This window comes from Toxotes jaculatrix, chromosome 13, assembly GCF_017976425.1.
Source record: "Toxotes jaculatrix isolate fToxJac2 chromosome 13, fToxJac2.pri, whole genome shotgun sequence".
NCBI lineage: Eukaryota > Metazoa > Chordata > Actinopteri > Toxotidae > Toxotes > Toxotes jaculatrix.
In genome coordinates, this window is record NC_054406.1 from 10,468,264 (window position 1) to 10,489,133 (window position 20,870).

General features: G+C 40.8%; 1 protein-coding gene across 1 annotated transcript; it reads left to right on the forward strand.

Annotated features, from left to right (window-relative positions):
• The first annotated feature begins 524 nt into the window (after positions 1-524).
• On the forward strand, positions 525-15,886 carry si:dkeyp-120h9.1 (uncharacterized protein LOC566469 homolog). The gene is made up of 12 exons (XM_041052689.1): positions 525-767; positions 4,281-4,632; positions 5,151-5,326; positions 5,730-5,872; positions 7,577-7,702; positions 8,310-8,454; positions 8,710-8,833; positions 10,191-10,294; positions 10,508-10,604; positions 10,773-10,922; positions 11,844-12,027; positions 12,517-15,886. The coding sequence occupies exons 2-12, from the start codon at positions 4,504-4,506 to the stop codon at positions 12,609-12,611; spliced, it is 1,473 nt and encodes a 490-aa protein (XP_040908623.1). The 5' UTR covers positions 525-767; positions 4,281-4,503; the 3' UTR covers positions 12,612-15,886.
• Positions 15,887-20,870: the final 4,984 nt, after the last annotated feature.

Sequence of the window (20,870 nt, forward strand, 5' to 3'; positions counted from 1 at the left end):
CTTTTAAAGAGACTTTTCAATTAAGATAGCACATATTGCTACTGTTAGTGATATGAGTCTCTCCTTTGCCAAACTAGACTAAGATAAAATAAAAATGACCAGGCTAATGTCAAAAACAAAATCAAGTTTTGCCATTTGTGTTCCCTTCCCTTCATTGTCCTTTATGTAACTTCATCTGTTAAGTTGTTGTATTCTTTCAATGTGGCTGGATTGAACAAACTTAACACATAATTTAAAAAAAAAAAAAAAAAAGCTTTTATGATCAATATCTCTGCCCATTTATTAAACACAAATTCCAATGGAGATGATAAGGAGCTAATTTAATCGAAGAATGAAAGTGTTGTTAAAAAGAAAGTGCTCCGACCCTTCTTGGCGTCTGATTGGTTCACTCAGTGATCGTTGCCGACTCACAGAAGCACACCTGTGTGACCGCCTCACCGCTCAAATCCATATCAGTCCGCTTCCATAGAAATTTGTATGTCAGTGTCTGTAGTTTACTGTCTCGTTATCGATAGAAACGCCGTTACTATTGCTACCATTGTATATAGACACGGCGTTAAAGGTAAACATTCGTATTTCTGAGCAGGTTGTGATCACTGCCTCCTCGGTCTGGCAGTGGGCGGTGCTAATCATCTTTTGGTAGCCGAGGGAAGAGGAAACTGCAGATGTTTACGGCTTGCGCCTGCTCAAGTTAGTCACATTAATGGGAAGCAGGCCACATGTGTTGCTGCGTTCTCCCCCGGCAAAAAAAAGAAGACGCTACCAAGGTAACTGGAGTCTCTCGTGTTTTATTTTTTATTTTTTGTTGATACACACCTTATCTCGCACTCTTAGACTTTTTTTTTCAGTGTGTTGGGAGAACATTAAATGACACGTAGACGTGTCGTTTACTAACGTTAACCACGTCCCAGTCACAAAACGTTAGCATGTGTATCAGCGACATCATGTATGTAGTAACGGTTGCGTAAGCTAGCTCTGAGAGCTAAACGCCACTTTTCAGAGCTTCCAGGTGGATGTTGTTTAGATGGACGCCAGCGTTGGCTACTGAATTAGTGTTGATGTAATGAAACATGGTTTAAGGGACTCCCCCCAAATTCTCTTTTGACTCCGCATCAGGCCAGTGCTAACGAGGCTATCGACCCCTCAGGCGCTAATCATTAACAGAAAGCACTGATTTTGTGAGTTAGAGCGGCGTAACAGGAGCGACTGTTCAGGCTACTGTAAAGTCAGGTAGTAGTAAGAGTGACACATCTTTATGGACTGAGACACGGTGAGCCCGTACAGCAGTCGCTGTCCACGTCCCCATCCTGTCCGCGCTCAGACCACGTTCGGTTTTTAAAGTGTGGAGAGCTGGGTCTGACATGTGAGAGGAGGATGTGTGTCTTTCTGTGTAATTAGCCGCAGCGTTAACATAAAGTTACCTAGTTCAATGGACTTTCTGTCTCGTTTTTGTTCCTTATGAAGACGTGATAAATAACAGAACTAGTTGTGTTTGTGGAGATTATAATCATTCACTCCAGCGAGATGTTCTGTGAACAGGGTACTAGTAGCAGCCATATTGGCTGAAGCCTTCAGACCAGATGCTACTATAAAGTCATTGGTCCAGTACTTTACTCATCTGCGAGGGTGCGAGGGACGTAAATTCGTTATCAGCGGGGACCTGTACAGTCTAGGGTGGGGACCCAGTCTATGTACCGCCTTACGGCCAGTAGAAAGGCGCCAACTTGCACCTAGAAAGCGATTAAAAAAATATTTGGCCGGTCCACTGCGCATGTACGGAACTCATCCTCCAAGCGGACTTGTATAAGACAGTAGCATACAGCTGTGCGTCCCTGGTGTTAACAGCTGTCCGTGTGTGCGTCCACAACGGAGGGTAATTGAGGCCCTGATGGTTCACATGGCACTGGTAGCTCGCAGGACCATTCCTTCTCTGTTCTTCTAGCAATGGGCAAAGAAATGTATGGCTCTATGAAAGAGCTGGCTTTTATTCTGTGCAGAATAAAAGTCACAAAGACGGAAAGGGAATAAAGTCAAACTTTGGCATTTGCAAGTCTCTAACTAGGTCTATTTATTTTATTCACTGAAGAAAAGTCAGTAAATTATAATAAAATGAATGGCAGTTAATGAATATACAGTTCTCTCTCCAGTGCTAATAGAGGCAATTTTGTTTTACTTGAATTGGTCTGTTCACTGTTGTGCTTGTGGACGTTTACTTTCAACAGAAAGTTGTACAACAGTAGCATTTCAAGGTCAAACTACCCCATGAGTTGATAACTGTGAGCACAACTACTTGTAGTCATCCCCAGATCAGCAAACTTTCCTATCAGCAAATCAGTCCCTTCCTTGAATATGTCAAAATGTGCCAATCCATTTTTAAAAAACCTAATCTTAACACTTAAGAGAACTAGTGAGTGAACTTTGAAATCTATTGTTTGGAAAGCAGAGAGTGGTTACTCTGGACTCACTCGAGCTTCAGCTGGCAGAAGTCCTGTAAGATACCTTAATAAAAATCAATGATGGCAATCTCTCCAGGCTGAGATGTAACAAAGCATCCCCAAATCATGATGACTGCATTGTACTTCATCACTGGGGTGATGTTTTCATGTTGGTATGCTGTGCCCTTTTTACATCACATGTAGTGCTGCATGTTTTTTTCAACTCAAACATTTGCGTTGTGGAGTGTCAGCATGTTCTTTTGGCAAACTTAAGGGACACAGTGATACACCCCACCCCCACCAATCCTCTTTGGTGTTCTGCCATGGACACATGATTTGAATATGGCAGACTCTTGAGCAGAGATATTAACCAGATCCAGTGATTGCCTGAAACCTTTTGCTGGGAGACCATTTCCAGGGACAGTAGCCACAGAACCAAATTGTCTTTAAAAAAAAAAAAAAATTAATTAGTGACAGTAGTTTTAACCCACACATCCAATCTTGTTTCATTGAGTAGACGTCAGGCTTGTGAACTTGTGACTTAGATGATGATCTTACTATTTTTTAAGACATATGTATAAATAAAATTTTGTTAATTCCAAAGGCTTCACTTTTTCTTGCCACTATATATACCCTTCACGCTCCACAAAGCACCAGGCTTGCTGGGACCCACCTACAAGACCTTTCAGTTGTTTACAGTTGTGTTAGAAGCAAAGATGTGTCTTTATACAGTATGTTTAGCATAATCTCATTTCTTTTAAATGTTTACACTAGAGATCAACAAATCAGCATTTTGAAGTTGAGCCCTCAGAGACATCTTGTGTACAGTGTGCAAAACTGCTTTTCTGGCTTCAGGAGGAGGCTCAGAGGTCATGGTGGCTGAAATTCTGAGCAGCTGAAAATGTGAGGGGGTGTGTTTGGGTTGTGGACACTGAAGCCTGAGCCCACTGAACTAACTTGAATGAAATCCACATACTGTAGACAATAAACTAGCAAATCTCTCCCAGAGGACCTGTGGCATCACCGCAAGCTCTTACATGCTTGCAGAAGCTCTAATGAAATTACAGAGTGGATATCTTGTATGAAAAACAGTTTACTTTGCTTAGGATTACTTACAGTTAAGTTAAGATCAGCTCAGTGTTTCAGGGCAGTGCCAAGTACCCTTCCTTGTCAGTGCCACCCATCATTGACATTAAAAGTCCCCCACAGGTATCCGTAGCTTCATTTCATCTGGTTTGTTAAATACCTCTGCCCTCTATCTTTTGTATTTAATGAGTTGTTTATAACAAACCTCACCTCTTTTAGGTGAGTGTGCTTGCATTATGGGAAAACCTGCTTCATGATAGCCAACCTTGTCAGGCAGGTTATTTAAGGTTGTCAGTCAAAGATAAGTTGAACTACCTCCTAATATTTTTTTATGGTGATGGTAGAACATCGTAGTTGTGAAATGATGATATTAATTCTGATAACTCTGATAACCCAGTATGTAAACAGAAAAACTGTGTTCTTGCCTGCAGTCAGAACTGTGTTTGAGAAGGAGAGAGTGCGCACAGTGTGCTTGAATGAACTCCTCTGACTGCTCAGACACTTAAGCTGTGAATCTTAATTGTTCCTCACTTACTGCTTCTTAAATGCAAAGAACCTCATAAATCCACAAAGGTTAATTTAATCCATCCACCCACTTATTCATTCAGTAACTCATTTGCAGTTACAATGTTAATATCCATTGGGTGACATAAGGGCGTTTACCAGGGACACTCTGAATCAGGATCACTTATTCACACTTGAACTACTGAGACTGGTAAAGCACTTCTGTGAGACTGCGTGTCCTTGTTTTTCTTACAGACTATCCCAGCGGAGAAGTAGTCCTCGGATTCAACAATGGCTGTTTGAGACAGGGAGAGTCTTAGCCCTCCAGTGACACTCCCACCTCTCGTTCTCTTTTGCTTGGTCCACACCTCTCCTTTCATCAGTTTCTGGTGGTGCCAGGAATCGGTCCGTCCTCTTTATCTCTCTGTCCCTGTCCTGTTACCTCCTGCTGGCTTGAGACTGAAGACTGTAAATCAGAATGGTTGCTGAGGCAGACTCAGCGTCTCAGGGCAGCGGTGTGCGGCTGAAGCAGGAGATTTCCCTCCTCCATGGGGTATGTCTCATCGTGGGAAATATGATCGGCTCTGGCATCTTTGTCTCACCTAAGGTAGGAGGCTTAGCTTTGTTAAGCCCAAGAATTTATTTGTTCTGATGTAAATTTAATTCTAGATCAATAAAATGAACAAAGTTTCTTCGTCTTCTGTTTTAGATAGTACAAAGTATAATATTACTCAGTCTATTTATTGCGTAATGTTAGGGTTTTTTTTTGCAGTTGTTGTGGTCACATTTCTTGTTTGTCTATATTTTTAGATTGTCATTGTGTGAGACTTCTTAGTGCCATTGTTTGGTTGCCACCACAGTTCAAGTTACAGCTTTCACATCACACTAAAGAAACCGGAGCAAAGACACAATTGTTTTTTTGTTGTTGTTTTGAGCAACACCAACCAAGTTAGGTGTGAAAGCATCTAACCAGAGACAAGAAAATACTGACGAGTTATATAACTCCTAAGGAATTTTGCTACTTGTTTGTCATGTGACAAAAAAGGCTCTTGTATAGACAGTCTGTTGTATATGCTGCTGTATTTATGTTACACTAATTCTCCACTCTTATTTGTTATCCTGCAGGGGGTTCTTATGTACACAGGCTCATTTGGCCTGTCCCTGATAGTGTGGGCCATTGGTGGAGTGTTTTCTGTGTTTGGAGCGTTATGTTATGCTGAGCTGGGAACCACCATCCGTAAATCTGGTGCTTCCTACGCCTACATCCTGGAGGCATTTGGAGGCTTCTTGGCTTTTATTCGGTATGTAGTTTTTTCACTCATTCCGTCTGTGTGAGGCTTTCTTTTAACACATTATCGCACAAACAACACACACACAAAAACTCAGTACTTACACAGGCGGTTCTTTCTTTTGAGTCTGCCAAACATAATAAAGAAAATTTATTTATATATTAACATTTATCTTATTATGACATTAGTGCAGGGAGTCCATTTACATCAGGAGAATACATCGGATGTATTCAATTTCTATTCAAGCATGTGTAGTATTGGGATTAAAATAGGAAAAGTCCTAAATCATAGAAGTATATCAGGTTCAACATTATTAATTATTAATCATATTATTCATTATTAATGTGCTAAAATGAAACGTTAAATGTTATATTTATGCATTAAAATGATAAATGTGTATGAATACCTTTTGTAGACTGTGGACATCACTGTTGATAGTAGAGCCAGCGTGTCAGGCAGTGATAGCCCTGACCTTCTCCAACTACCTGGTCCAGCCTTTCTACCCCACCTGTTCAGCCCCTTACGACGCCGTCCGTCTCATCGCTGCTGTCATCATAGGTAAGGCTCTACCTGTACTAAACACGCTTACATGTTCTACACACATGTACACGGGATGTGTTCACATGATTGATGAGTAGGGTGAGGTTGTGTGTGTTTGTGTATGTATATGTTTGACAGGTATGGTGGATAGTGTTTTGTGTATTATTCATAGATAGCGGCATGTCATAGTGGAGCTGTTGTGACTGTTTTTTTTTGTTGTTCAAACGTCCCTTTAACCAGATATGGCACAATGCAGCAGTTTTTGTAGCACAAACAGTACTTATTCTCATCACTCACTTGCAACAAGATGCGTTACAAAACTGTTGTTGTGGTGGGTACAAAAATGTAATGTAACTTTTTCTATTTTTTAAAATTAAAATATGCTACAAACCATATCTTAATGTTCAGCATTCTACTTCTACTGTGAAAAGCTTCTGTGACCCAGACTCTTTGAACAGCCTGACAGCAGTGCAGTCTTCTAAAGTTTTTTTTAGTGAGCCTCACTGTTCTAAACAATCAGAGAAGGCCAAAATCAGGTCAGTCAGCTACTCCTCTGGCACGGAGGCTTCAGCTTGTTGCTGCAGGAAGACGTTGGCTGACATGCAGATTAGGAAGCTCCTGATTCCTGCTTTGGCTGAGACACCGTAGGCAAAGAGGAAGTAGGTGAAGAGAGAGTTGGACAGCACAAAACAAGCAGAGGCAGGGAGGGGGTGGGAGGAATGGAGTGGTTGGTTTCTTATGCTAGTGTTAGCTTGATTTCCAGATGGTATCTTGGTCCATTTTTATGAAGCACAAGCTGGTGTAAATACCAACACAGCATAGTTTTATTTTGCCTAAAGATGCCTTGAAAGCCACAGGCTCCAATAAAAGCATTCCTGGTTAATTGGTTCTAGTCTTAGCCTGTGCACACTATGGGTAGGACTTTTCTTGCTCTCTGCACTTGTGCAGTGTTTTGCTGTGTGTCAGTGACCGTTAGATTTAATCTGAGGCTTTCTGCCTAGCTGTTGTTAGTTCCTGTTAACTTAATGAGACACCTGTTTAAGCCAGTTATAGACTGTATGAGGAACGGTGTAGGAGAAGTTCTCCAAATACTGTTAAAATGGTCTTTGTAGTTATTATTAGCAACACTATTGATGTGTGTTAAACCTTGCAGCCAGCATTTAATTAGATGCCAAATATTTTTATGTAATCTTTCTTTTTATGTGAGACTTGGATACATTTCCAAACACAGTTGCTTAATCCAGTCTTTGTTTACATTGCACTTTGAAGGCTAAATGTGTAACTACACTTTATACCTGTTGATATCCTCTTAACGCCACCTTAAGACTACAGCACTTAGTAAATGGCAACCCTAAAGCTTGTGCTCTTACTGTACCACAATTAAACAGAGCAAAACTTTTTTTCAAGTTAATAAATGTATTTGTTCACATCCATATCCCTCTTGTACTATTTTTGGTTTATCAAATATTCAGTATATCTTTGTATTTTCAAGTCCTCTTTTTATAAGTTCATTACAGAAGTTAATTAGAATTCATGTTGCAAAAGTTAAAGGGGCAATGTATAAAAATGTTTTAAAAAATGTTTAATCATACTCCAGACAAATAGGAGGCAGCGTATAACTAGAAAGTTGGGGTGTCCACCCCTATCATAAGATACAAGAAATACACTCTAAATAATATTGCATTGGTTAACTGCTGTTTTCTCACCCTTTCCCTCTGTCAGGTCTCTTGACTAGTGTGAACTGTATGAAAGTGAAATGGGGTGCGATTCTTCAGGTCATCTCCACCGTAGCCAAGGTCCTGGCTCTCATCGTCATCATCATTACTGGCCTGGTTAAACTGTCACAAGGTAGGATGTCGGAGGAGCTCTGCCTGTCTGACACGCCACTTTGAAGAGATAAGGCACCGCTGCTTTACTTAGGACTGAATCAGCTTCACTGAATGATTTAATAGAATGCTGTAAAAGGCAGTGTGCCGCAGTGCCCCAGTCAACCAGTGTCTTTAAACGGCGCAGAGATAAATATTTCAAATGTTTGGCCATAACTGCTACACCTCCAGGCAAATTTTGATGCGGTTTGAGGGGATTATGTATTTTTTTATTGATTGGCCAATAGGTAAAATTTTGACATTGGACCAGCTGGCTTAAACACTATTCTTGTGTTAACTAGAATAGTGTTTTATTGATCTATTCGTGTGTTAACAATACTTTTCATGCATTAGTGCATAAATAAACAAATGTATTCAAATTTATTGACATATGATTTTATAAAATATATACTAAAATGGTTCAGGAAACTGTGTATGAAATACTAGAGGGTCAGTTAAGTTTTAAAAGCTGTGCTTGCTGCACTGGGACTTTGCGTGCCTGGGCAGCCGACACTCTGTGGGCGACGATGAAGGGAAAAAAACTTGAACACTTCCACCTGTGTTAATGTACCAACTCTTTGTTGGTGTAGGTTTTGACCAGAACTTTGAGAACTCCTTCAAAGGGTCCAAGCTGGACGCTGGTGACATGGCCTTGGCCCTTTATTCAGCACTCTACTCCTACTCAGGCTGGGACACACTCAACTTCATCACAGAGGAGATCAAGAACCCAGAGAGGTACAAAGTGTGGCACTGAGATTTCACAATAAGAAGGATTGTTTTTCATTCCTGATGGTTTTTCTCTAACTTAACTACATGATTTTACCTCCTTTAACTCCATAATTTCTTAAATCTTATAACTCAGTAATCTTACTTGTGAATTTCACAGGTCATCATCGAGCTTTTATGTCACACAGTAGAAGCTGTTTGGATCACAGCTACAACTGAGAGCTTAAAGTGACCATAAACCACTTTTCTCATGTTCCCTTGTAGGAATCTGCCCTTATCCATCGCTATTTCCATGCCCATTGTCACAGTGATCTACATCTTGACCAACATAGCTTATTACGTCGTCATGGATGCCGACAAAGTGCTCAGCAGTGAAGCTGTTGCTGTGGTGAGTTGTCTGATGATCATTAACTTAGTGCAATCTTCTTGTGCACTAAGGAAGCTCTATATAAGCAGTAACCCCCTCAGCAGTCAGACTATGTGCGTACAGTACTAATATCTGCCCATAAAGCCAATTAGTACATCACAGGACTTTTTTAAATTGGCAGCATCTGCTCAGCCTCATAGGGAGCAGCAGGTTTTGATCTTTCCTTCCTGTGCTCTGCTGTCATCTTTTCAGTCTGGCTGGCAGCCACAGGCACAAGTATCTGTTTCAGTACTCCCCTTTGGTTATCTGTGACTGGAGGAGTCGAGATGATGACAGGAACCTCATTTAGCTAAAGACGTTAGCGCCCCACACAGGAACACGGGGACGCTGATGATGTGATTAGTGCATTGGAAGAGTTGTTTGCAGGCTTGTTGTCGATGGTATTTGATAATCCTTTTTGATTCAGTCTAATGGTCCATAGACGTTCTGACTGTCAATAAGCCGTCGGCTCTGTGCTCTCTTGAATTTAAGCTGAGAGATACAGGAAATACTTTTATGTCAGGTCTCGTTCTTTGGGCATTACACACTGATTAGACCTTACACCTCAGCACGGCACTGAAAGCTGATGGTATTTGAACTTGAACCCTGTTCGGCACAGCCATTAAAAAGTGCATTCTAACTATGAAGCATGTACATCAAGAAAGTGTATTTAAATTTTCAGGGATATTGATCTAATTTAGTGAGTATCAGCTTTTAGTTGTTAGTTAAAGAGTAAAATGACATAACAGTGTTGAGTTCAGCTGTTCACCCACCCAGTGAGTGCAGTTCAGACTACTTATCATGTGTATACAACCTGATAACACTGAGTATGATATTGTACAATTTAAATGTATGCTGTATTAGTCTTTTTGTTTGTAAGTTGTTGTAAGTAAGTTGGCTTTATGAATACTTTTTTGTGATTCTGCATATTTTCTTAATTCATAAGTGAAGGAGTGGCCAACAGAAGAAAATCGTTAGTAAAAAAGGAAGGGGAAGTCCGTGGGGTTTTTAAGGAGCTACACTGACCTTTTTAATCAGAAATATTACCTCACAAAACAAATGGCAGGGAACACGTGGGGGTGTTTATATACTGAGATCAGATAACTTAAAATGTCTTTTAACTATTGGCACAGACAGTATGAACTTACAAGTCACTTTATTACTAAACTTGAAATCAGAATTTTGTTTTACAAAGTTAAATGTATCATCACGATATACTGTAATTCGTAGGTTTTACTGTTTGCTAACTCTCTGTTCCTGTGTTTTAATGTTGAGGGCCACTGATCTTAAACCGGTAAATGAATGTGAGCAGTAAACACTTTGTTAAATGTCTCTACAGACGTTTGCAGATGAGACGCTGGGCTGGGCTCGCTGGCTGATTCCTCTGTCCGTGGCCATTTCCTGCTATGGAGGTCTCAACTCTTCCATCATTGCTGCTTCCAGGTCTGTAAACGCACCTGAAACTAATCTGATCCATTTCAGATTTTCTGATTCATTTCATTTTTTTCCTTACGTGCTGATTTACCTACATATTTTGCTCTGTATTATACAAAATCTATTTCTGCCAGCAATGTTTTGAATGTTAGGATGTCTGAAAATCTAGAGACAACATGCTGATCTGGTTTTCACCCGTGCACCATGTGTTTTCTCCTGCAGGTTGTTTTTTGTTGGTTCCAGAGAAGGCCACCTACCTAATGTCCTGTGCATGATCCACATTAAGCGCTACACTCCAATTCCTGCCCTGCTTTTCAATGTTAGTGTCACATATTTTAGTGAAATTTGAAATGATATGAAATTGTATCTGGTTGTTTTGATCACCCCTGCCTGTGTCTTTGATGCTTGCTTCTTAGTCAAATAATGTTTTCTTTTTTTTTTTTGGGGTTATTATTTTTTTAATGTGTGGCTGATCTTCTCTTCCCAGGGTGCCATGTCTCTGTTCTACCTGTCCGTGCCTAATATTTTCCAGTTGATCAACTACTTCAGTTTTAACTATTGGCTGTTTATTGGCCTGTCGATAGCCAGCCAGATCTACCTTCGCTTCAAAGCTCCTGATCTGCACCGACCTGTTAAGGTACCAAAATGATTGCAGCGTGAGTGCTGACGTGCATTTTAAAGGAGAACAGTCACCCTGCCGTCCTGCCAGACGTTCATCATTGTTGTGCTTTATGTTTGTGTGAGGAACCTGATTTTCTTGAAACTGAAGCTGTGCCTGTAGAATTTCCAAACATAGTTTGCTGAGCACTTGAGTGTCATCATTACTTAACATTATACATTACAGTAATATAACTTCTACAAGGTTTTGTCATCTTTGTAGAATTAGAATTCACTGTCACTTTAGTTTTTTTTTTTTTTTTAACACTCTCCATTGAGTCACCTTGTTTTGTTTTCTTGTAACTGTGACAAATTGCAAGAAAACTATATCAGATACAAACACCGAAAGTTTATCATCAGAAAAAACTGTTACTGTCACAGCGTGGTTGTGAGTTCATCTTATAAACAAACACTGCATGTTGTAAAAACAACAATGTTGTGCATAGATTTTAATCGTAGTACAAAGGCTGTTGTTTGATGTTACAGTTTCCTCCAAAACGTGATCACACGCCCAGTGAATCCAGTGCAAAACATTCTCTGCTTGCAACTGGACATGACCGTGTCATTACTCATAGTGGGCCTGATCACCCTTAGCACTGGCTTTAGTTATGATAATGACAAGAGTCCATGATGTTTTGAATCTGATAACTCAGTTTATTTGATTCTCTTAGTAACCATACAAGTGATTAGACTTCATATTGGCTGAGCACTTTAGAGCCACAATTAAATCATCAGAGGGATGTGGTTTAAAGTAATAATATCTGTGTTTGTTTGTGTAATTGTTTTAATCTTTCTGCTATTATCTCTCCAACCTTTTGCTGCCCCCACCCTTCTTTTCTACCCCCCCCCTTCCTTTGGCCTTGTCATCACCCTCTTCCTTTGCTTTCTCCAATCCCTGCAGCTGTCTTTGTTCTTCCCAATTGTTTACTGCTTGTGCAGCATATTCCTGGTGGTGGTGCCCCTCTACAGCGACACCATCAACTCTCTGGTGGGAATCGCTGTGGCTCTGTCTGGCGCACCAGTCTACTACTTTTGCATCTACTTGCCGCCCAGCTCCAGACCAGCCTTCCTCGCGAAGATGCTCAGTAAGAGGCTTCAAACTGTTTTGCATGTCCTAGCCGTGGTTTTGTCAGCATGTAGTGGTCGTGGTTTTTTTCAGGGAACACCAAAATCATGCATTACATTATAGAATTCATGACCCTATACAGACCCCTGGGTACCAACATGTGCCGTAAGCTGTAGCATTTCCCTGTGAAAGAATGTGATTGTGAGATGTTATTATGGATAACTTTTTACAAATAGCTTACTAGTCTTAAGTTGTGCATAGGTCAGCTACTGTAGACATGGGAAAAAAGGTGCTTAAGAGCTGAAGAGGGATTGAGATTAGTGTTTCAAAGTTCACTATACTGCTGTTTAGGCTCCACATACTGTAAAGGGTTCTGTAGAGCAAAGGCATGTCTTTGTACAGTAAGTGTAAAACCCCTGTAGTTGAGGAATACCCCATTATTTTAGCCCAAGACTAAAACTATTAATGATGATATGTGTTTTTTTTCCTGTTTCCCGTGTCACTGCAGATAAGCTCTCGCTTCACACCCAGAAACTGTGCATGTGTTGTGTGGCCTCGCCTGATATCGATCTGGACAACATAGAACCAGAAAAAATGGAATGATGGAGCAACGGAGGACACTGAAGTACTTTATAAGGAGGTGTGAAGATTATGAATGAAGGAAGGAAGCTGCAGACAATCAGGATTTGGATGAGTAAGGCTTCACTGGTTAAAGGAGGAGGAGAAACTGGACAGATTGGTTCAACAGATCTCTATTCCTCCTCCTCTTCCTCCTCTCTCTAACATGAGCCATATGAATAACAGAGCAGGAATTAATGAATGAATTGATAACCCTCCCACAAATAGCACTGTACAGATCACTGTAACTTGTGTTACATTCATATGGTGGAACATGATGCAGTGTTCGTTGTGCAGTTCCCTCCACACGTGCCCATACTCTGCAACCCACACCTGCGTATAAGCTGACTGAAAGCCTTAGGGTAACACTGCAACATATGGAAATTAACAACCCAGTCCAGAATTAGCCGACTCAGCAGAGGAGATTTATTCATAAATAAGCAGTAGTTACAGACACTACACAGGCGGCGATGAAAAATGTTTGTTACATGCCTTACAACTTGTATCATGTCTCTCATTTTAATGAATTGTGACCCTTTGAAATGCTGCTTGCGACCCCACGCCACAGGTTGCAGATTGTCAGTGGGTCATTGCTCCTTCTTATTTTAACTTTTTTTTCGGAATTTAAGATCATAAAATTACTTAGCAACTCGAGCAGAAAGCCTCAATTGGGAAAATAAATTTAGTTTTCAATTGTGTTTACTTGCAACCCCTCAGATTTATCTTGCAATCCAGAGGTTGGGGTTGGGAACCAGTGTTTTAAACATCTTTTAGTTTTTATAGTAAAAGTTTAAACATCAGTGGTACAAACTCAATATGACAGCTAGAAAGCGAGTCCAGAGAGCGAATGAATGGCAAACAGTTTTGCACATTTTCTTTCGTTGTACAGCTACCTTGTTTATAAAAAGCTTTATTCTGATCCGTTACTGAAAGACCAAATGAACAGGTGTAGTGCTTTTGTAAGAATTAGCTACTTAAGAAGGAGAAAGAGATTATTTACTAAAGTGCTGTTATTTCCTGCAGTTTGCCTAAGCTCGTTGTAATGTGTCAGTTGACTCTGAGTGGTGTTATTTTAAGGAGTGGTAATCCTACATGATCATAAATCCGTCACCACGTGTATCCTACTTTTTTTTCCCCCTCCACCTAAGTAAGCATGTGAAATGTTTTCTTGTTTCAGCCAAATCCTTTTGTTTGCATCTTCAGGGCTACATTTGGTTTCCGGTGCCTCCTAGTGGTAGCTAATACTAACTTCCGTGGACAAGTGGCACAAGTGTCATTCAAGAGTCTCTCTACAACTTGTGTGTTCGTGTGTGTTCTCGTCTATGCTGTTACAGTCGTTTTTATACATTTTCAAAGACACATGCTGGTGAGAGGAATGCCACTCACGTGTTATTGATATGAAAATGGTTTGAAAAGTTTAAACTTGTGGCTGTTTCTCGATTAAGCAGATGTACCTGATGAAGACTGCTCTGTGTGACGGGGTTTTTCCTTCACGTTGGAATCTTTGCAGGTACAAACCTCAGGATCAACCATGCTGATGTGCACATGTTGCTGATATTTATTTTTTCTTTTCTTTTTTTTAACCCACTCTTCTCTTAAGAGTTTGTATCGCAGTAAGGATGTTTAATGTCAAATTGCCTTTTGACTACATCACCAACCTGGACCATTTATTCACAGTACATAACCAAAGGTCTTAAACAGGCTGATAGTCAGACCGTCTTTCTGCTCGCGGAGTAATGAGCCTGTAGCTAAGGGTCGTTGCTTTCCAGTGAGAAAATGATCGCTGTTTAATATTGAACTATAGGTAGATGCTAGTCAAACTTTTGGTGTTTGCATTGTACTGTAGTCCTTATTAGCTGTATGTGCCTTCTGTGAATGTGGTCTGCCAAAGGCCTGGTCTATTTTTGATACTGTAATGTAGCTTTTGTGAACAGCCTCGAGCACAGTCGTACTGACACACATTGCTGTAGGGTTTGCCAAAACTTCTTCAGGTCGTCATCTTCTGTTGATTTTCCTTTTTCTTTTTTTTTCTCTCTTCACCAGCCAGATGTTGTAGTTGAGGTCACTTAACTGTCAGCTGGAGATAATCAGGCCTTAGCTTGAACCATATTTAGTGTCTTGACACGAGCACTTCCACAACACCAGCCAACAGAAGCACACAGATATTTCTTTAATGTTGTTTTCTCTGGAGTTAAAGTTATCATTAAAGCCAAACAAGTCAGTTGCGTGTGTGTTGTTAAGAAGAATATCGCCATATATCTGCAGTAAAGGATATTCTTAATCTATTTCCATATATTGTCATGTTATTAAAATGTTATATACTCAGAAAACACAGGACTTGAATGTTGCAGTATAACATATATTTGTTGTGTTTCATTAGGTACCAAATATATGTTTTCTAGTTGGGTTGTGTTTGTGGACAGAGTTGTGTTCTGTGTGTTTGTAGAATTATGTCCTAAGTGCTTGCTTTGTTCACTGTTTTTATTTATTATACTTTGGACATGGACAAGCCAAAGGTTAAGATAAGCTTTCTAGTGTGGGATGTTATGTTTGTCCAAAGTGAAGCAGGAGTGTACTGTGTGTTTTTAATTTGAATAAAGGCAAGTACAGAATTTGCATTGTAAACTTTTAAGTGACTTTACCCACTGTCCTCTGAACTCAACACAAATGTCTTGAGCCTCTGTGTTTACATTGGGAAGCTGACAGCCACTAGAGGTCGTGGTCTCCTCGCACTTAAACCAAAACCACAGTTTGATGATTTGTTACTGTTCATTTAACTGCAGGTAAATTTGATTATTTTATGTTTTTTTTTAAATCAGTTGTGAGAAACTGCATTGAAGCTGTCGGCCAAACTCTGAGTCTGCTGCTGCTGAAAGTTGTGTTCAAGATTGACAGAATTAGCTTTTATAATCCCAGTTTCTCTGTACAGATGAACTCGCTGAACAAATTAACAACCTTGAAAATCAGCCCTTATAAATACCTTTTCGTCCTTCACTATAATCAGTTCAGTGTACATTTTACGTTTATACTTTATTCAGTTTGAGCTGTTTTGTGACATTAAAAATAAAATGATGCTTAAAGCAAACATCTACATTCAGGATGGCAGAGAGTCAATGACCTGGTGTACCTGTAAACATAGGTGTGATAAACTGTCAAAGTCTGCTTCAAATTTTCATTCAAATACTTTATAGACTACTGTTTGCTTTTTGTTGGACACTGCTTCATGCTTCTCAGTGCTTTAATAAACTCTGGACACTGTATTTTGTAGGTGTACACACAGAACATCTTTCATGGCGACTGACTGACTGACTGACTGACTGACTTCCAGCCTCCTCAGGTGGCTGACAAAGCCCCACCTCCTGTCCATCCACCCACCTTGCCTCCCCAAGGGCTCAGTTCAGAGGCATCACATTTCACCGGGGTGTGCACTTTGCGCTTCAGATGCTGCCCGTCGATAGGTGCTCTTTTCCTGGGGAGAGGCCTGACTCTGTCCCTCCCCAGAACCGAGGGAGTTGGGTTCCACTGACTCATGCATAAAAGATAAAGCAGTGGAGGGGGAATGTAGTCGAGCAGCACCACAACAGCTACTGTAACAGCTCTCTCCCACAGAGTGGAAGACAGGCTGTGGTCAAAGTGAAGTATTTCCTTTAAAAGCTCCAGGCTGCTTGGTGTGTATTTGGCACCACTGATGCTCTGGAGGGAGTATCTGTCCTGGGGATGGGCAGAAGAACCGAGGTGCTGCTCTTTGATGGGTGAGTGGCCCTTACACGCTGCTACCTGCTTGGCATCATGGAGCTGCCTCGTCGCCTGAACTGGATACGAAACCGACCCTGGAGGCCTCATGCCTGCCGCAGGGAGTTCAATCGTAAGTGGAACAAGTGACTGGTGAATGAGGGGAATTACTGAAATTTGAAGTAAATACAGAGCATTGTTGTCTTGAGTTGTATTAGTTGCTTCTTTCCGTCATTGTATTTTGTGTTGCTTTCAAAATATCTTACACCAGATTTGTATCTGGTGTAAGATACAAATCTGGTGTATCTTACACCATCAGCAACAAAGTTTGACCCACCAGCAACAAAGTTTGACCCACACATGGACAGATTATGAGACAACAGGCTGTTGTTAACACTTATTCCAGACAAAGGCTCTTCCAAGGCGTGTGCCTGATACAGCCCGGTCAGTAATCCTCCAGTGGACTCACACACAGAGACGGTGGTCAGTTGACACTGCGGTCCATTTGATGAGACTCCATCAGTGAATGTTTAAGTGAAATCGCATCTGTGTCGATTGTGTCGGATCAGATTGTAGGGAGAGTGGGTTACAGCACTCATGTGGCCGTGCCAAGTGGGTCTAGTCGTGTTGTATTTGGTTCTGGTGTGGCTTACAAACTGTAATGCCTTTTTAAAGATTTTTGCTGACTGACACATATGAACTATGGACACATGCACAGCGTGTGTCGTGTTACATGCACTACGGTTCATTAGGTGTCTGGATCGATTGAAGCTGAGTGCTTGCTTGCTTGCCACTGTTGTCTAAGATGAAAGGGTTTGGAGACTGTGTCTGTGTCTCTGCATGTTTCTCTGCATACTTAAGTATTTAATTGTCTCTTTGGGGATCAATAAAATGTCTTCTTATGCATCTACTATCGATTGTGCACAAAAAAATGAAAGCTGTGTGCTTGGTTGTTTGTCTAGAGAGTATGTGCGTGAGTGTGTATGATAGAGTTGCATGCTCAGCAGTAAGTCATTTTAACCATGGTGGCGAGGGGCTGGCGATCAACTGAGTGGTTATGACAAGAAAAAGACTTGAAATGCTTAAACCAGAATTCAGCTTGTCTGGAAGCTGTTTTGATCAGTGTCCATTTAATGGAGGAGGTTTCACAGACGACTTCACATTAATGAGAAAACACATTTCAATTTGTCTAGAAGTTATGTAAAAATGAGGTGAACTTGAAAAGCACTGAGAAATTCTGCCGCACTAGATGATGCATTATTAAACATTTTCTCCCCATTGCTCACAAATACCTCAAAATAAACTCTTAAAATCACCTCTGGCCCTCAGGATGTTTCCTGTGCTCTCAGCAGTGGCAACAGAAAAGAAGAAAGGTTTTCTAGTCAGGAGTGTTTTTACTGCTCCATATCCCATTTTCACGGTGGCTAAGTCAGTTACTTTCTTCAGGATCAATAACGTTGATTGTGTCTTAGATGCTGATTAAACCTGAGTGAGTTTGCTTTTTAAAGTCTGAACATTTCTTTTTCTTACACACACACACATTTCTGAAGTTTTGGATTTTAAATTGTTCTGTTGACTTGTGTGTGTGTATTTTTAAATACATTTCATCTCACGTGCATGAAGTTGCAGTAGCCTTGGTAACTACTCACTTAAATTTAGAAAGATAGAAAAAAAAGTATTTTTTAAGAGGTGAGTCACTTTGACGGCCCACTCATCTTTTGTTTATGCCTACATTGCTACTGTGCTGTGGAGGTTGTTATCCACTGAACTATGATATATACGGTCAAACAGTATGTACAACTTGTCTGTAACAGGCCATACATTTCAGTTTTGTTCTTGCACAATAAGGGAATATTACATATATAATATAAGTAAGAGGATATTATTTTATAATTAGAGAACTTTTATCAGAGAAGATCTATCATCACAAATGACATGACGTTTTACACGTTCCCGTTTTATTCTGCTAACTTCTGTGAAGCGGTTTGCGGTGGTGATATGTGTTCACAGTACATAAACCAAAAGCCAGTCTGAAGTGCAGTCTATCTGCTTCCAGTCACAACCGAGGGAAACCGGAGCACAGGAATCTCAGTAAGTTTTAAGAGATAGCTGAGAGGCTGTGGAGGCTGTTTTAGTGAGGTGGCTGTTAAATGTCGATTTGTCTTTAGGTAAGCAACTGAAATTGCTCCTGATGCATGTGTAAGGGAGAAACCTACTAACCAGTGTTGTAGGATTAGTGAAATACATATACGGTTTTCTTAATTATTTATTTTGCAATTCACCAAAACTTAAAATGACAACATTGTTGTGTCTATTTTCGTCCTGACTAAATCCTTGTGTTGCCAGTTGTTACCAGTAGGGGGCCTCCACAGTTTGATAATATAATTTACTGTCCTCCCTTCAGCTCACCACACAGACACACACACACAGACACACACACACACTGTATGTTCCTCTTCTGAGCTCAGAGGGAAGTGAAGCAACATCACAATTGCACTTCTCCTCTGCTTAACAGTGTCATAGTGTGACTAAGATGATGAAGAAAACAGCTCTCTTCTCTCTTCCGGTTTCTGGCACCACACGGAGGGCAAAGTGCCACTCAAAGGCTCTCCTCACTGATTTTATCAAGAATACAGAGTCTGAAAACGAGAAATACTCGTGTTTCTCTGACGAGATGCATAAAAGCACACGCACAGTCAAAACTGTCTCTTGCTAACAATCTGTTAGGATGTTGTTTTATTACTTATGCCGTAATGGTGGTGATTTAAACAAACACTTTATCAGATTGCGTTGTTCTGTTTCTGTGACCTGCCTGACTCATGCACATTTCTCTTCTCCTTTACTCTGCTGTCATCCTCCTCTCTTCTCTGCCCCCTCTGTCCCTCACCTCTGCCCTCCTTGCATTTGCTTTATTGCTTTCTTTAGTTCTCATGTCTCCCTCATCCTCTCTTCTCACTTATCGTGCCCCTGCCCTGCGAACCCCCCCCCCACTCTCTTCCATTCTCCTTATTTCTCCCCTCCCTCCCCTCAGATCTTCATTACAACCCCCCCCCCCCCCCCCCCCCCCCCCTTTGCCTCCTCTCATCTCCTCTCTCCAACCAGATTTGTAATGGTGCTCACTCTATGAAAATCTTCCCACTCCATAGCAACGCGCCTCCTCTACTGTAGCCTCTGCTGCCACTGATGCAGCAGGCGGTGTTGGGATGTAAAACTACATCATAGGAGATTACAGATTGCCTCGGCTCATTTTCCAGTTGTCAGCTGTGGCTGGAAATGATTATCTCTCACTGTTCACTTATGCTGTCTTCACTTCTTTATTCTTTTATTTCTGTCACACTCTGTTTTTCTCTCTCTCTGCCTTCTTTCTCTCCTGCTCATCTGCACGTTTCTCCATCCCCTTCTCTCCTTCGCCCAGAAAACAATTCAATTCACAAGCTTTCAGGGCACATGTGAGTGTGAAATCATGTTGGCCCTTTCTCTGTAATTTCACACAATAAAGTCAACAAGCAGGGCTGCTGCGTGGGCTGCTTATGAACACAGAGAGAACTAATGGAAAGAGAGAAAGACAAGGAGAGAGTGAGAGACAGAGGGAGGAGAGAGAATGAAATAAAAATGCTGCCTGCATTTCCTGAAGAAGGAGGGCACGTGTTGTAGTTATTTATTACTGCTGTAGCTTTCATTTCCATTCGTGTTTGACAGCACGTCTTCCATATATGCCAGGATTTTCAGTCGCTGATCACAATACTAAATACCTGTTAAGTGGTTCATCCAAATTACATTTATTTCCAGTATAATCCAGCCATGCAGATATTTTTCTGCTCAGGTTTTTAGATATATGAGATTCCAGTCTCCAGCCCAGTACAACATTTACCTTTTTACTTATTCACCAAATACAGAGAAACATCAGTATCAGTTTGAAGTTTCTGGCCACTTGACGACTTTATGTCCAATAGTCCTCAGCAAGCATAAAAATCATTTGTGATATTTTGACTTCTTCTTTTTTCAACTCTGCTTTTTAATTTGTTTTTGAAATAGTGCACAAAAACAGATGGATGGAAAAGCACTTAAATTTCAAAACCAAGTCTCCACACTGCAGAAGCACCACTGAGTAAGATGCTAACACCAAACAGCGGCAACGCTACGGCTGCACTATAAGAGAGCCTGACCTCTGACCTCTCCGTACAATGGAACGAGTAATTGGAATCGATGAAGTATCATGTTGCTGTTGTTGTTACAATCCAGAGGCAATGAAAGAAAAGTTCAGGTTGACCTTGTCCTCTGGCTGTTGTTTTCTCTAAGCCTTGCTCATGATGACTCAAAAGCTACAGCGTTTGAAAGAAAAACACTGTGAAAGCAAATTCATGATTCATGATTCCGAAAACAATATAGCCAATGCCGGAAAAACAGTAGTGCTGTGATGAATACAGCTTCATTTTAATATCTCGCTGCAGCAGGATGAGTTTGTTTGAGATACAGTCCATGTAACAAAATTGGACATTTCTTAAAAGAATT